General features: G+C 37.9%; 2 protein-coding genes across 2 annotated transcripts; one reads left to right on the top strand and one right to left on the bottom strand.

The window, feature by feature from the left end:
* Positions 1–537: 537 nt before the first annotated feature.
* Positions 538–4,900, bottom strand: fem1b (fem-1 homolog b). Its single transcript, XM_077235433.1, has 2 exons — positions 4,019–4,900; positions 538–3,117 (listed from the first exon to the last, which is right to left on the bottom strand). Exons 1-2 carry the CDS (start codon positions 4,291–4,293, stop codon positions 1,482–1,484), a joined length of 1,911 nt encoding a protein of 636 aa, XP_077091548.1. The 5' UTR covers positions 4,294–4,900; the 3' UTR covers positions 538–1,481.
* Positions 4,901–5,986: 1,086 nt separating this feature from the next.
* On the top strand, positions 5,987–15,325 carry cln6b (CLN6 transmembrane ER protein b). Its single transcript, XM_077235422.1, has 7 exons — positions 5,987–6,121; positions 10,290–10,404; positions 11,100–11,198; positions 12,604–12,792; positions 13,489–13,544; positions 14,143–14,265; positions 14,899–15,325. The coding sequence occupies exons 1-7, from the start codon at positions 6,063–6,065 to the stop codon at positions 15,182–15,184; spliced, it is 927 nt and encodes a 308-aa protein (XP_077091537.1). The 5' UTR covers positions 5,987–6,062; the 3' UTR covers positions 15,185–15,325.
* Positions 15,326–16,505: the final 1,180 nt, after the last annotated feature.

Raw genomic sequence — 16,505 nt, 5'->3', positions numbered from 1 at the left:
TTAAAGCCGATAAATAATGTATTATTTCCTTCAGCTGAGACACTTCAGATGCGCACTGTTCAACATGATGGTTTTGAATTGCTTGAAATATGATTGGAATCACTTCAAAAAAGGAAAATACTGTTCAGTGCAACTTGTGCAGCGCAAGTCTGTCATATCGGCTACATAAAATCATAATGAGAACATCATAATTGTGTGATTGGAACATAAGACTTTTGTTTTCGTAATCAGGCTCTCAAAAATTATATAATTTTATTTCGATTTATCGGCCAATATAGCGGTCATCGGTTTTCACATATAAAGAATTATCGGGTATCGGACAATTTTCATATCGGTACATCCCTAATGGTATCGTTTTCAAAAACGTGCACTTTGAATCCCTTTTTGTGTTTTCAGGCCCCCAAAACGCAGTTGTTGAGTCAATGAACGGCCAAAACGCTAAAATGTTTTCTGTTTTTAGTTGAAAACGGTGTCGTGTAAACGGCCCCTAAGAGAAAAATCACAAACTCAAATGCAAAAGAAGCACAGAACATGACATGCATCTTTAATTGTGGTTTTTAATCTTATTTAACTTGGTTTGGAAATAAAAACACGTTGGACAATCCCCAGTAATTAAAGAATAAAACATGGTGCAAACACAGAGGGTTAAAAACCTCCACATTCAGATTCGGCCACATTCAACCACTCAAATACACACACACACACAGATAAAAGAGGGAAGATATGCTTCTCACACACTCACACAACAGCACCTTCCAGAATAAGGCCCCGTTACTCCAAAAGAGCTCCAGCAAACGTTCATTAATGCAAGTCAGAATTACAGACTTGCTAATTGGCTTTACAGTGGCGTTGTGGTAAAAAAAAAAGCCATAATAAAAAGTTACATTAAAAATAATAATTATAAATGTCCAACTTCTGGGTACAGGCACATTTTAATATTCAAATAAAAGAAATCGCCTGGCAAGAAGTTCAGCTATAGGATATCAACACTCGGCTATTGATTCCTTATAAAATAGACATGTTAGACTCTGTTTTAAATAAACCTTTTATAAAATATGTTAAGAAAACCAAACAAATCTGAAAAGGTTGACAAAAGTGCAGCTTATTAAAAAATAAAGCTGTTCACGTTGTCATGATGACTAAAGTTCAACACAATAGAAATGCTGTTCGTCAAAAAAAAAATCTAAATAAGAGTCTTTATCCATCAGCATCAACACCGTCTTTGCTTTGTAAAAAAAAAAAAAAAAAAAAAATGGAACCAGGATGAAACCGGAGACTCCGGTTACTTTGGGATAAAATGCAGCAGTCGGATTTAACATCTCCCAAATGGATCAGCAAGTAAATTAGGGACATATTATAGACTTATAATCCGTGCTGAGTACATAAACAAGATCAAATCAAGGGTCTTCAGCGTCATTTCACAAGTTAAATCAAACTCCGAAAGCATTAAACCAGATTTGATGGAAAACTAAAAGTACAGGTCAGTGAAATTCAACAAACTCCTCCAGGCTTTTGGGAATCTGGTCCCGATACAAGATGTGATGTTGCTGCACGGCACGAGCCGCCAGACATTTCAGACTCATCTTCATTTGCGTCTTCAGAAGGATTTCAGAAACGCCTGTTGTGCTCTTGTCAAGCGGGGTCTTTTTTTGCTTGTTAGTCATGTCCGTATGAGCACCGGCTTCGACGAGGCTAATGATGATGGCGTGGAGGGTCAAGAAGTCGCTAATGGGACGGTTGTATTGCACTATGAGATGCAGAGGACTGTTTCCTTCATTGTCCACGGCGTTCACTTGCGCGCCACAGTCTATGAGCAGCTTGGTAACTTGCGCGTTTGGAAAACTGCAAACGTCGTTGGTGTGGAAGTCATCTACGGGCGTACCTGAGCTCGCCGCTAAGTGCAAAAGCGACGAGCCCTCTCGGGAACGCGGATCCAGGCGTATTAAGTCGTAGATCTGTTTGTTTATCCGTGCTCGTTCCTCTTCGCCGCACTGCGTTTTGGTGGAGATGCAAACCAGGTAGAGGAAGGTGAACATGTTAGATTCGTAGTTATCGTTGGCCGCCGGTAACTCCGCTTCTGTAGCGGTTTGCAGTCGCGAAATGCTGCGGCGGATCTCAAGGACGCTCGCGCGCAAAACGTGCTCCACGTCTGACGCGCGAACCGGCTCTTTCAAGTGCACCATTTGCGAGAACACTTGCGCAAACCGCAAAAGGTCTTTATGGGTGTTGCGGTTTCCTTGCTGGCGTAAGTGCAACGCGTGAAGCCACAGCTTGATGCACTGATCGAACTCCATGTTGTCGGCGTAGACAGCGCCACGGTATATAATGGGATGCGAAACGTCAATGTTATCTGAACCCAGAATTCGCTCGCGAATCATCAGGCCTTCCATGTGCAGCGCATCCCTGTCGTGACGGATCGCCTCCAACTCTTGCAACGCCCGGCATTCGGTTCTCCCTCCGTACGCCTCAACAGGCGACAGCCACTCTTTAGCGATGACGTTCTGCGGATCACGAAACCGTTCCAGCATGGCAAGGTACAAGTAGTGGTAAGTCTTAAGAATGTCGTAATTCTCACGGTCGTTAGCGAAAGACGCTCCAAGAAGCTCTAACGCTTCAATTCGGTTGTGCGCATCGCAATCCGCGTGGGAAAGTAGCAGCTCTACCACATCCGCTTTGCAGCTCTCCGCCGCCACTTTTAGCGGCGTCATGCCGTGCCCGTTAACCACCATAGCCGCTTGGCATCGCACAAGCTCCTTAACGATGTCCAGATGCCCGGCTTCGGCGGCAAAATGCAACGCGGTGGCTCCACAGTGAGCTTTAGCGTTGGGATTAGCACCGCGCTCGAGTAGGAAGTAAACAACATCGCTGTGGCCCTTATAGGCAGCGATCATCAAGCAAGTGTTGTCGTATTTGTTAGCGATGCTGATGTCGGCCTTGTGCTCCACGAGGTAGCGTACGATGTCCAGCCGTCCGTCGAAGCACGCGGCCCTGAGGGGGGTGGAGTTGGTGAGGGTGGTGTGGTTCACGTTAGCGTTGTGGGAAACTAGCAAACGCACCACCTCGAAATGACCAGCGCCGGCTGCACACCAAAGAGCCGTGGCGCCATCGATAATATACCTGTAAGAGTGAAAGACACGTCAGCAATAGAGTGGTGAAGGTATGACATCACTTTGTAGGTCAAAACGCAGAAGGGAGTTAGCATTTTAGCACTTCCAGTTTCATCGTCCTGAAGTCAATGGGTTTTTTTAATTGGGTTTTTGTTAAATGGCTGAAATAAGGTCTGTGGTGAAGACATGCTCAAGACATTTTCACGTTTTATTCTACAACATAAAATACATTAATATTACCCCACCAATGATTTTTTTAAGCTGTTACGCATCTTGAAAAAGGCGGTTGCTAACAAGTGGTTAAGAGGGATTACAGAGGCTGTCGAAGAGATTAAACATCATCACGCTCGCTTTTACAGCATTGTTATGCTTATAATTGTGCCTTTATAAACTATTCTAACTCTCAAACTTTCCAGGAAATTTTTTTTAGAAAAAAACTGAAAGTGTTGTCAGAAGCTAGTGATGGTGAATTTGTGGGACCGTGGTGTAGTCCTTTTCAAAGCTTACCTTTAGTTTTTTACTTCAGGCGACTGCATGTAGGCTAAACTTTTTGTTGATCACAGAGCTTGTTTTAGCCATAATCAGTTAAAATAAAGCAGTTGCTCATTATCATTTAAAGAGACATGCACCGAAACGGGTTGCTGTGAACAGAGGTGTTTTTGAGGTAAAAGGGTGATGTTTTACACAAACATTAAGGAATTTTAACCAAAGTATGTTACAAACTTTACATGAAGACCCTAAAGAATCGTACCAACTTGTGGAAAATGGGCATCCGATGACCCTTTTAAAAATATCTTATTTTGTGTTCAACAGAAGACAGAAACTCATACAGGTTAGGAACTACTTGATTCTGAGTAAATAATAGATATTTCATGTGTGAATGAACTATCCCTTTAACAGTTCAAACTCACCCATCAAATCTGACAGTCCCAGTCTGCTCAGTGTCCATCTTGTAATGGTCCAAAAGTAGCCGGACCACCTTGTCATGTCCGTTCCGAGCCGCGATAATGAGAGGAGTGGATCTCTGTCCGGCCACCTGGGTCACATACTCCAACAGGTATCGCGTCTGGACAGTGGAGTGGTTCAGGAGCAGGGCTGCCAGGGTCAGGACTCTGCCCTCACTGGCTGCTTTGTGAACGTACCGGGCCAAGGACTCCAACCGGGCCAGAGCCGGTACCTCCGCCATCTGTGCAAGATTCGCCCACTGATCTCAGAGCAGATCAATCCGCCTCCCATTAAAAACACCTGCCTGAGCTCTACAGCTCATATATGACACCAGTGTAGAGTTTCAACCTGACCAACTGCCATTATACTGGTTATTAATATAACACGATCTGCTGATATGGATCTTACATAAAAGCAAACGGAGACTTTTAGTCTGGCTTGGTGACGTTACGTTTAATTTTTTGATTATATGAATGTAGTCTAAAGGGGATTGGGCTCTAGTGGTAATATATATTGTAACTGAAGCTATTATAATAATAATCCTATATGTTGTACTACATGAGTCATAGACTATTAATATCGTAATTCAAATTACTTTCATTAGGAATTCTCTTTCACTTCTGTGAGAAACGAGGTTACTCGCCGCATTCCTCCACGTTTGTGCTTCGGTTTGTTCTTATTTCAGTTCTGTGTCCCTCCGCGATAACGTCCGCTGTTCACTTTGCCGGAATAAATCCAGATTTCGCTGATGAATCCGAAATAAAGCTCAAATCTGCGCTCAATGTGTTTGTGTCTTTCACCTCTGCTAGAAACGACGCACGGAAATGAAGTCAGCAATAACAGGAAGTGCGACACCGGGATTCATGCGATGCCTTTTTCGAAATAAAAGTCCCAAATGAATTTTAAAAAAAATAGCACGGGTAAAATAAAAATATATATTATATCTACCTTATTGTATTATATTTCTCAGTTGGAACACTTTTTAAACCATTTGTAACTATATTTTTTAAACTATATAATTTAACTATTTCTATTATTTTTTAATATATTTTATATTTATATAAAATATATATATATATATATATATATATATATAGTTACCAATGGTTTTAAAAGTGTTCCATTTGAGAAATAATATAATGAGGTATATATATATATATATATATATATATATATATATATATATATATATATATATATATATATATATATATATATACATACATATACCTCATTATATTATTTCTCAAATGGAACACTTTTAAAACCATTTGTAACTATATTTTTTATACTATATAATTTAACTGTTTCTATCATTTTTATATTTAAATTAATATTATATTATATATTTTTATTTTATTTATCTCATCTGAAATATTTGTACATCATTTTACAATAGATAATATCACTAACAAAATAATCTGAATTTTTAATTGTGTTTTATTGTGTGGAAATAAAATTAATTTGTAGACTAAAACAATCGATAACTAGATTTCATGTTTAATTTATAAATACCTTATTTTATTTTTTTCTTTGGAAGGTATTAAAATGCTTTTTCCAGGGACACATGGAGCTGTATATTTAACAAAAATATTAAATCCTGAACCATGTCATGCGTTTCACAAAGGGAGGGGTTTGGATTAAAGGTTTATCTCAACTATAAATGCACTGAAAACCTAATCTTTACGGGATTTTGCTTGAGCTGACAAGCTCGGCATATTCATGAGCCAAACTAGTTGTTTTTGTTTTATTTATTAATATTCTATTTTACCTTATTAATTAAAAAAAAATGGTAATAAGTCATACTGATATTGTCAGCTGAGTGGGATTACAGCAACACCTGTGGTGAGGAGAGATCAGAGATCAACCAGAAAGACTGCTTTCTTTTGAGGTAAAGGGTTAGAAAGGGTTAAAAAAATAGTTTCTACCCCTGCCTGATGAGGTCAAAGGTCATTCAAATGGGTTACCTGACTGCAGTGTGGATGAGAAGCAAGAAATCTTCATGGTAACATGCCACTCATCATGCGCAGGAGACAGAACTGTGCGATGCAAGCTGCCTTCCTCGCCAGGTTTGAAACTTTTATTTTGCCTTTTTTAACACTCTAAAAAATGCTGGATTGTTTTAACCCAATTTTGGGTCAAATATGGAAAAACTCAAACACTGGGTTGAAAATGTAATTTAAAAAAATGTAACCATATTGTCCATATTTGACCCAAATTTGGGTTAAAACAACCCAGATTTTTTTAGAGTGGTTTTTAATGAAAGGATTTTTAATGTTTTTAAAAGAAGTCTCTTCTGCTCACCAAGGCTGCATTTATTTAATTAAAAATACAAAACAAACCCAGTAATATTGTGAAATATTATTACAATGTAAATCAGCTGTTTTCTATGTGAATATATAGTAAAGTGTAATTTATTCCTGTGATCAAAGCTGAATTTTCAGCATCATTACTCCAGTCTTCAGTGTCACATGATCCTTCAGAAATCACTATAATATGATGATCTGATGCTCAAGAAACATTTATGATTATTATCACAGTTGAAAACAGTTGTGCTGCTTCATATTTTTGTGCAAACCGCAATTCATTTTTTTCAGGATTCTTCGAAAGTTCAAGAGAAAAGCATTTAGGCTAATAAAAAAATAAATATTTTGCATTATTATAAATGTCTTTACTGTCACTTTTGATCAATTTAATGCGTCCTTTCTGAAGAAAATATTATAAAATATATATAATAGTTTAATATTCAGTGAAAAAAAAATCAAAAAGATGTGCTTGGATTGGGTTGAATCCACATTAGAATTATATTCAGAATCCGAAAGCTCTGATGCTTCCCGAATCCCCGCAGCCGGAGATATTGGGTTGGGATTTGAGGGAAACAAATGGGATGAGATTAAAACGCGTTTCCAACGGCGACTCCATCCTCCTCTGGATCTGAAAGAGTCCCAGACCATCATACTGACACTTCACTTGCACTTTAATGATGTTAAGGTCAGGAATTAGTGATTTGAACAAACCTCAATAATAAATACATTAAACTGAAACTCATCCCGATGCTTTTATATGGACATGATGGCGAGTTTTGCACTCTTTGGAAAATGTACAAATCTTGTTTATATTATTGCATTGCACACTTTGAATGTAATCGTCAATGTTAGTTGTGGATTTTTGTATATACTGTATTGCATTGATTTCTTTTTATGATATTCATATTTTTTCATACTACTTTACTTTATCTACTACTAATATCGAAAAAGTTCATGTTTTGACAATATTTCAATATAATTTAGATTTTCGCCGTAACTAAACATACCAGTAATTCACATTTTACTTGCAAAGAAAATACATTTTTACAGTTTTTTATTGTGCAATTACTTATATTGTCTTGTTAAATGTAATATTCACTGCAGTTTTTCCGCACTTTTTTATAAGGCGAGTTAAAAGTTAACCAGTTTTTACTGCACTATTAATTTAAAATAATTCACTTTTTTTTACACTGCATATATTTGTTGCAAAAGTAATTAAATTAAAGTGCACATTTGTTACATTGTTATGAACTGAGACTGGAATTACTGTAAAACGTTTCAGCGGTTCAGGATCGACTCTCTGTCAGGAGACGATAGCTATACTTGTGCACTGTGATCTTTGAAACTTTGCAGACCGTATACATTCACAAACAGATATTTTACACACTACTTGAATGTAATATTAAAAAAAAGCTTAATTGGTGACTTTAAGCAATTGCACTTGTATTGTTATGGTGATGTTTCAACCCGATCTCACGGCAATTCGTATGAATTCATACGACCTCACTCGTACGAATTAGTACGATTTTTGCTAAATCGTACATATTTTACGAGTTACCCAATTCGTATGAATTCGTACGAATGACCTACCCCGGACCCCGCCCCTAAACATAACCATCACGTGGGTTTAGAAAAATCGTACAAATTCCAAGCGTGCCGCACAAGACCTGAAAAGTGAAGCCAAAGCGTCTCGATCGCCCCCCGGTGGCCGGTCCTAGTATAGCTCATAAACCCCGCCTCCCCGTGTTATTCAACGGGACGTGAGAAACTAGTCTCTAAAACTAAACAATTAAATTACACTTCACATATCTTTTTTCCAAAGATAGTTTCTGTCATAAAATTTTTTTTTTTTAGTTAGTTATTTGATGCTATAAAAACGGCGCTGTGACGTACATGATTGACAGCTGTGATTGACAGGTTCTCTGAGCAAAGTAGTCACTGAAGCAACAACGGACTTTTTCTCGGGATCTTTGGAGGACTGAGGAGATTGGAGCTTTAAATTGAATATCTAAATTTCTATAATTAATTATTTCACACCGACATCATGGGTTGTTCTCCAGCAGAGGCGTGTGCTTGTGATTGATTCGGCGAGAGTGATGGCGGGACGTTGATTTCGCGGCTTTACTTTCTGCTCACTACTGCGCATGTCTGGTCCCGAAATCGCAAATGAGGAGACTCAAGCTCATGTCTCTATATGATATCTATGGACTCAAGCGCCATATAGGGACAATGGCGGCTTCACTTCTCGCCAATGGAAGAGAGCGAAGGGGCGTCGTCCATCTTGTTTTACAGTCTATAGGCTTGTTCGACTTGAACCGGCGCTGCGCAGACCGATCGGTTGATGACATCAAAGTACCGCGAGAGCGATTCAAAAGCATAAGGAGCCGTCTGCTCTCTAATCGCTCTCGCGGTACTTTGATGTCATCAACCGATCGGTCTGTGCAGCGCCGGTTCAAGTCGAACAAGCCTTTCGATTCGTACGAATTAGCCACGTTTTAATCACTCGTACAAATTCGTACGAATTGGTCGTGAGATAGCGATGGATGTTTGATGCTTTTTCTGTGAATTTGTCCACTTCACTTTTAGTGATGTTTGATTAGGTCAGGAAAATATTCGTTTTCCCTTTCTTGCTGATATTGCAGTCTTATGCAGCATCCTGGATCTATTAGTAATATGTGTATGTATATATATTTATATATATTCATACTTTTTACTTTACTTACATACCTTATTTATTAAAACAATTTTAATGAAAATGCATGTTTGACTTGTTAAATTTACTTCCTCTGTAAATTATAAAGATTGCATTTTCACAGTATTTTATTGTACAATATATAATACATGTCTCACTTCCATTTCCAAGTTTTGCACTCACGTTTTCTTCTGAAAATGTACAAATCTAGTGTATATTATTGCAATGCACACTTTGAATCTGATCTTCAGTATTAGTTTTGTCTCTTTGTTAATATTACGGTTGCATTAGTATCCTAATGTCAACCATTGCAATAAAACTGATCTGATTTCTGGGTACCTTGCAATATTTGTTTTGCATTTAGATTAACTTTTTGTCTGATATCTTTGTGTATTTTTTTATCGGAGAAGAGAGTGATGTTTCGTTTTTTTAGTTTTTTTTTGGGGGGGGGGGGGGGATAACTGCCTCTCTGTAAATTGTCTAGTATAATCAAAATGAATAAACACATTGTTCAAAAAAATAAAGCTGATTTGAGCTCCAACATCTGGTCCGTGGTGCAAAGTTATCATGAAAGTCAAACAACGCCACAACAAAAATTATATAACAAAAAAGTGACATAAGTGTCATAACCATGAGCCAGATGGACTTAAATAAATGAAACATATTTGCAGATACTCCGGGAAACACAACAGGACCTGACATCCTTTATCTTTATATTCCTGAAAGCAAGACTTTATTGATAGACACATACAGTCAAATTAAAAATGATTCAGACACATTTTAATTTTGTATATTTTTTTTACTAGTGTGTGCGGGACACTTATGTAAGTGAGGAGAGCAAAATAAAGTAAACTGTGACATATTATACACAAAAAGTCTTCATACAGCGACTACTAATAAACATTTGGGAGCAAAAATGATTGGGACACTTTGAGCTGATCATGTTTTGTTGAAGTGTTTTTTCTTTAATAACTAATGCACCTTTTTACACCACAGACTGAACAACATGAAGCATTGCTTGGTAATTGTTTGAGCTAAACTGGTATTATCTAATTGTGTAGTTAAATTTAACAGCTGACAGATATTCATCATAATTCATGTGTGAGACAGTCTAACAGAAGGACGGACAAAACCAGTGAATTCTTGTCATATTTTATAGAGAATAAACTGTGCATGTGAGAAATGTTATTTTGGTTTGACTGTATTTCTCATTACCAGTGTGTGTTTGTGTTTGCGCAGACGCGGGTCGAGGGAGACGGACGGCTGTGTGAGGAAAGCTCAGTTTCACACGGACCTCTGGTGCTGGTTCACCATCCAGAACTGGCTCCTGGACTTCGGGAGACCCGTAGTCATGGTAACAACACACATGATGTCAGGCATCATGTTCAGAGCTTTTTACATTTAGAAAAATACATGAAAATCACAAGTAGACAAAATCTCACATGTTACACTTAAACATTAATTTTTTTATTTTTATAGAGGCATTAACAGAAGTACTAGCCATAAGTCAAACATTGAACAGAGTAGTATATAATATAACATTTATTTTTCATTCTTTTTGTAAGCAAGATTATAGTTTTTACAGTGCAATTGCACCTGTAAGTTGAGGTGGTAATATGTGAAGCACAGCGTCATTCACACAAACACTAAACACCATCATGGTAACATGTTGAAATTTAAAAACATAAAATTTAACAACATTAAATGTCACATAACACCCTAATGTACATAACTGATTAGAAAAAAAACTAAGGAAATTATGAAGAAACATAATTATTTCAAAAATATATATCAAATGTGATGTGTCACGCAGGGAATTGTGGGAATGTCAATTTACGTTTTTACTGTAAATAACTTCCAAAAACTTTAAATTTAACGGTATTTATGGTTAAATGTACCATTATATATATATATATCACAGTTATTTACCGTATATAGTAAGGAAACTTTCTGTTCACCAATTAACAGTTTTTCACAGTAGCATTTTTACAGTCTTTTACCATTAAACTTACGATTATTTTTTTACAGTGTGAGGCTTTTTTCCTCTAGATGTTTTGTCCTTTGGACTGGTTCCCTTTAAACAGACCCAGTGCTGGAGACTATTTCCACATGCTGTACAACATCACTACACCATTCCTGCTGCTCAAGGTGAGTATATTATGGAGCTGGTCACTAATTGATTGACACCTCTTTGCTAAGCCCCGCCCATTCTATATTAAGCCCCGCCCCTTCAAAGACTGGCCTGAGATATATTGCACTTCCAGGATGGATGGCTTGTTTTTGCCACTTTGTCAGTGTCACATATCTCACTGTCGTGCTTGCACAAAGCGCAGACATTTTATTAAAGCACACAGAGAAAAAGGGGCTCAGAAGAAGTTAGTGATATTTGTGACCTGAGAACCTTGATGTCATTGAAATGATACATCATCCCAAACCGGTTGAGAATAAACAACACTGACCTGTGGAAAGATAATCTGTTTTACACTTCCGCCGTCTTCTTGTAGGCCTACGGAGTGATTTCTCTTGTGTCCAATTCACATGATTTATGACACGCATTGCATGCATCAAGAAATCTGGTATAATATGATTAAACTCTTCTCAGGTTTTCTTAAATCTGATTGGCTAAAGAGTACGACCGATCTGTGTAGGAGGAGAGTGCTGCCAGGAAAGTCTCAAACACACACACACACACACACACACTCAGATACATCCAAGGCCATTCACACGTGAATGACGATTTGCACAGTCACATTCAAGCCTAAACTCGTACATTTTAAACATTTAAAGGTTTTTGTGCAGTTGTATATCTACGAATTGTGTTTTGCATTTGTAAAATGTATTTTATGAATGTATAATTTTATTTTGCGCATGTGAATTGATTTTGTGAATAGGCTATATTTTTTCACACGCACGTTAATTTTTTTTGTGTGTACGTGAATTATAGATTTCATGCACGTGAAATTGTCTACGCAAGTGTGAATCATGTTTTTTGCGGGAATTATAATTGAGACTAATCGGCTTCCTTGTTGCCAGGCAGTTTTGAGCTTGTGTTCATAATTTCATGTGAAATAAAATGCAATAGCTTCGTCACATGACCTCACTTGTTTAATTCAGCAAGTTGCATTCTATATATTTATCTATTTTTTTTTTTCAATTCACTTTTGTGTGTTAAATGTTGTTATTTCTGTCATTAATAAATCACAGCTGTACTTCATCACTCTAAAACTGAGAAGTCAAGTGGGATCTTGTTTATATTATTGCAATGAACTCTTTGAATGTGATCAATATTAGTTTTGCCTTCTTGTTGATATTTCAGTCTTCTGAAGTGCATGGCATTAATGTCCTTATATCCATTAATATATAATATATTCATACTTTTTACTCTACTTACATGCTTGCATTTTCACTCAAAAAGCCCAGTTTTAGTGTACTAAAACTAGGCCTATTTGAGTGAAAATGCATGCTTGACTTGTTTAATATAATTTAGTGCACTGGCATTTTGGTATATAATATCATTATGGTATATAATATCTCATGCGACGTTCTGTTCCAGCTCATAGAGCGAAGCCCGAAGACTTTGCCTCGCTCTGCCGTTTACCTGTGTATCATCACGTTTGTGATGGGCTCGAGCGCACACCTGGTGGGAGACTCCATTAACCATCGGCTTCTGCTCAGCGGATACCAGCTACACCTGAGCGTCAGAGAAAACCCCATCATGAAGAACCTCAGACCACAAACACTGGTAGAACGGCCCAGGAAAACTCGTTCTAATGATCAGAATCAGTTCCAAGAGCTTTCAAGACTCTAACAGTTTGTATGGCAGTTGCTCAGCATATGTGCATATCATTATGCTTATAGTTAGATTTAGTGATTAAAGTCCCCCTGTGGTGAAAATCCAGCTGTTAATGTTGTTTATATGTCTATGTGGTGCTTTTAATATGCAAACCATGTGTAAATTCATAAGTCGACAGCATTGCTGAGTATTTTCTCCTTAAAACTGCAGTGAACCAAAGACAGTCTCAAAAACACGGTTTGAAATCGCTGGTGTTTCTGACGTCACAAACTACCTTGTAACCAATCAACCAACCAACGAGTGGATCTCTGAGCTGAGTGAGTGAGTGGAGGCGGGGCTCATTTGCATATTCATAGAACTGCGTATACTAAATGAGGCAAGGGTGTCGAGTTACATTCAAGATATTTTAAGGCATGAAGAGATTTTTTTCAAGGAAAAAACTTTTAAATATGTAATTTTGGTAATTAAAGATCAGTTTTAAGGGATACAATTATTGACTACAGGGGGACTTTAACAGAAAATTACGATAGATTTATTCTAGCCTTTGTGTTGGGGCGATTTGTGCTGGTCAAACAACAACATTGACATTTTCTTCAGGAATTCTTACAGGTTTGCATCTACTTTGTTTTCTCTGTTTTCTGACAGATTGACTCGTTTGAGTTGCTACAGTATTTTGATGAAAGTCTGGGTCATTGCATGTGGTAAGCTGGAAAATATTCTGCACACATTCAGCCAGGAATTACTTCATTCTAATTAACCTAATTAATCATTTTTAGTAGAAACATCCTTGCATCATGAGGGGTTAAAAGCAGAAATGTGCCATTTATAATTTTATTAAAGAGCTGGGATTAATTCTTTTCTACAGAAATGTTTTATTTAATCTATAACCAAGCTAATAAAATGTTCTAAAAACGTTCCCATTAAGTTATGAAAATGTAATTTCTGAATGTTTTCTGAACATTTCAACAACATCCAGGTTTTCTTGGTTATACGAACGTTAAAGGAACATTGTATCATTTAGCAAACATTATTAGAATGTCACTTTCGAATGTTCTCTGAACATTCCGAAACAAGTTTTAACATTTAAAAAAAAAAATCAAGGAACATTAAAAATGTTCAGAAAAAAACATTGTATAAATAATGTTTTGTGCTAACATTTTGAGAGCATTATTAAAGACCAGCTAACCTTGAAAGAACGTTATTGGGAGAAAGTTTGTTCATAACGCTGAGAAAACATTCCTTGTTAGCTGGGAAGGTGTCTTAAAATCACTTTTACTCTTTTATCTTCCATTTTCACAGGAGTGTTCCTCTATTTCTCATCCTGTTCCTGTATTTCACTGGCTGTTTCACTATTGTCAGATCAGAGAAGAAGATGCCCGTCTCTGCTTGGCTTCTGCTGGGTCCTAGTGGCCTTTACTACTGGTCAGTTTCTTCTGTTGAACAAAAAAAGAAGATTTTTTAAAAGAATTAGACAGTTGACGGCACCCGTTGACTTCCTTAGTAGGATAAAAACACTACACTCTAAAAAATGTGTTGTTTTAACCCAATTTTGGGTCAAATATGAACAAACCCAAACATTAGGTTAAAAATGTAATTTAAAAAAAGAACCCTACGGCTGAGTTTGTCAATATTGTCATTATAGTTTCTTTTGAGTATGGAGGTCAATGGTTGCCGTCAACTGTCTGGTTACCAGCTTTCTTAGTATATATTTAATACATAATTTGTCATGCCAATGAAGCTCATTTGCATTGAAAATAATGAATGTGTTGGTAAAAGTTTGATCATTTTGATCAGCTTCCATTCTAAAAAATGCTGGGTTGTTTTAACCCAATTTTGGACTCCAAATATGGACAAACCCAGCCGTTGGGTTACATTTTTAACGGTTGGGTTTGTCCATATTTGACCCAAAATTGGGTTAAAACAACCCAGCATGAGATTAATACATGCTTTAGAAGTATGTAAAGTGTTACTAACACTTCTTTCCCCAGGTAAGAGTTTTTTTATGCATGCTTTTTGTTGACTTGGAACTTAAATGAATTGCTGTTTACTCCTCAGGTATCTTGTGACGGAAGGACAAATTTTCATCCCCCTCATCTTCACCTTTTTTGCCATGACGGCTACAGTCATGCACCAGAAGCGTAAAGGTTTTCTGCCTGACAGTAATGGATTGTTCCTGCTCTACAGTTTCTCAATATCACTCGTGTTACTGACCGTCTGGGTCGCCTGTCTGTGGAAGGACGTGGTGTTACGGAAGAAATACCCAGGAGTCATGTACATACCTGAGCCGTGGGCTCTTTACACACTTCACCTGAGAGACAAACACATGATGCCCGCAGACTGAACACACAGATCACTGTCAGGGCAGATCATGACTGCCATTGTAACCATAACGTTGCACCTTCAAAAATGGACTTTATGCACAGCATGCATCCTATGAATTTATGCAAAACGTCTAAAGTCCATTTCCACCAGCCAAAGTCGTGCAATACGGTCCTTCTCAAAAAATTAGCATATTGTGATAAAGTTCATTATTATCCATAATGTAATGATAAAAATTAAACTTTCATATATTTTAGATTCATTGCACACCAACTGAAATATTTCATGTCTTTTATTGTTTTAATACTGATGATTTTGGCATACAGCTCATGAAAACCCAAAATTCCTATCTCAAAAAATTAGCATATCATGAAAAGGGTCTCTAAACGAGCTATTAACCTAATCATCTGAATCAACTAATTAACTCTAAACACCTGCAAAAGATTCCTGAGGCTTTTAAAAACTCCCAGCCTGTTTCATTACTCAAAACCGCAATCATGGGTAAGACTGGCGACCTGACTGCTGTCCAGAAGGCCATCATTGACACCCTCAAGCAAGAGGGTAAGACACAGAAAGAAATTTCTGCACAAATAGGCTGTTCCCAGAGTGCTGTATCAAGGCACCTCAGTGGGAAGTCTGTGGGAAGGAAAAAGTGTGGCAAAAAACGCTGCACAACGAGAAGAGGTGACCGGACCCTGAGGAAGATTGTGGAGAAGGACCGATTCCAGACCTTGGGGGACCTGCGGAAGCAGTGGACTGAGTCTGGAGTAGAAACATCCAGAGCCACCGTGCACAGGCGTGTGCAGGAAATGGGCTACAGGTGCCGCATTCCCCAGGTCAAGCCACTTTTGAACCAGAAACAGCGGCAGAAGCGCCTGACCTGGGCTACAGAGAAGCAGCACTGGACTGTTGCTCAGTGGTCCAAAGTACTTTTTTCGGATGAAAGCAAATTTTGCATGTCATTTGGAAATCAAGGTGCCAGAGTCTGGAGGAAGACTGGGGAGAAGGAAATGCCAAAATGCCTGAAGTCCAGTGTCAAGTACCCACAGTCAGTGATGGTCTGGGGTGCCATGTCAGCCGCTGGTGTTGGTCCACTGTGTTTTATCAAGGGCAGGGTCAATGCAGCTAGCTATCAGGAGATTTTGGAGCACTTCATGCTTCCATCTGCTGAAAAGCTTTATGGAGATGAAGATTTCATTTTTCAGCACGACCTGGCACCTGCTCACAGTGCCAAAACCACTGGTAAATGGTTTACTGACCATGGTATTACTGTGCTCAATTGGCCTGCCAACTCTCCTGACCTGAACCCCATAGAGAATCTGTGGGATATTGTGAAGAGAAAG

This window comes from Siphateles boraxobius, unplaced genomic scaffold, assembly GCF_051911475.1.
Source record: "Siphateles boraxobius isolate OS27281-9 unplaced genomic scaffold, OSU_SipBor_1 191, whole genome shotgun sequence".
In the NCBI taxonomy this organism is placed as follows: domain Eukaryota; kingdom Metazoa; phylum Chordata; class Actinopteri; order Cypriniformes; family Leuciscidae; genus Siphateles; species Siphateles boraxobius.
This window is presented reverse-complemented; position numbering and strand designations above follow the sequence as displayed.

Bases quoted from the DNA above. Each gene is read 5' to 3' on its own strand.
- cln6b (XM_077235422.1), top strand. From the start codon at position 6,063: ATGCCACTCATCATGCGCAGGAGACAGAACTGTGCGATGCAAGCTGCC. The intron at 10,405-11,099 runs GTAACAACACAC...TTTTTCCTCTAG, and splicing joins TCGGGAGACCCGTAGTCATG to ATGTTTTGTCCTTTGGACTG. The intron at 13,545-14,142 runs GTAAGCTGGAAA...CCATTTTCACAG, and splicing joins AGTCTGGGTCATTGCATGTG to GAGTGTTCCTCTATTTCTCA.
- fem1b (XM_077235433.1), bottom strand. From the start codon at position 4,293: ATGGCGGAGGTACCGGCTCTGGCCCGGTTGGAGTCCTTGGCCCGGTAC. The intron at 3,118-4,018 runs GTGAGTTTGAAC...TCACTCTTACAG, and splicing joins GGGACTGTCAGATTTGATGG to GTATATTATCGATGGCGCCA.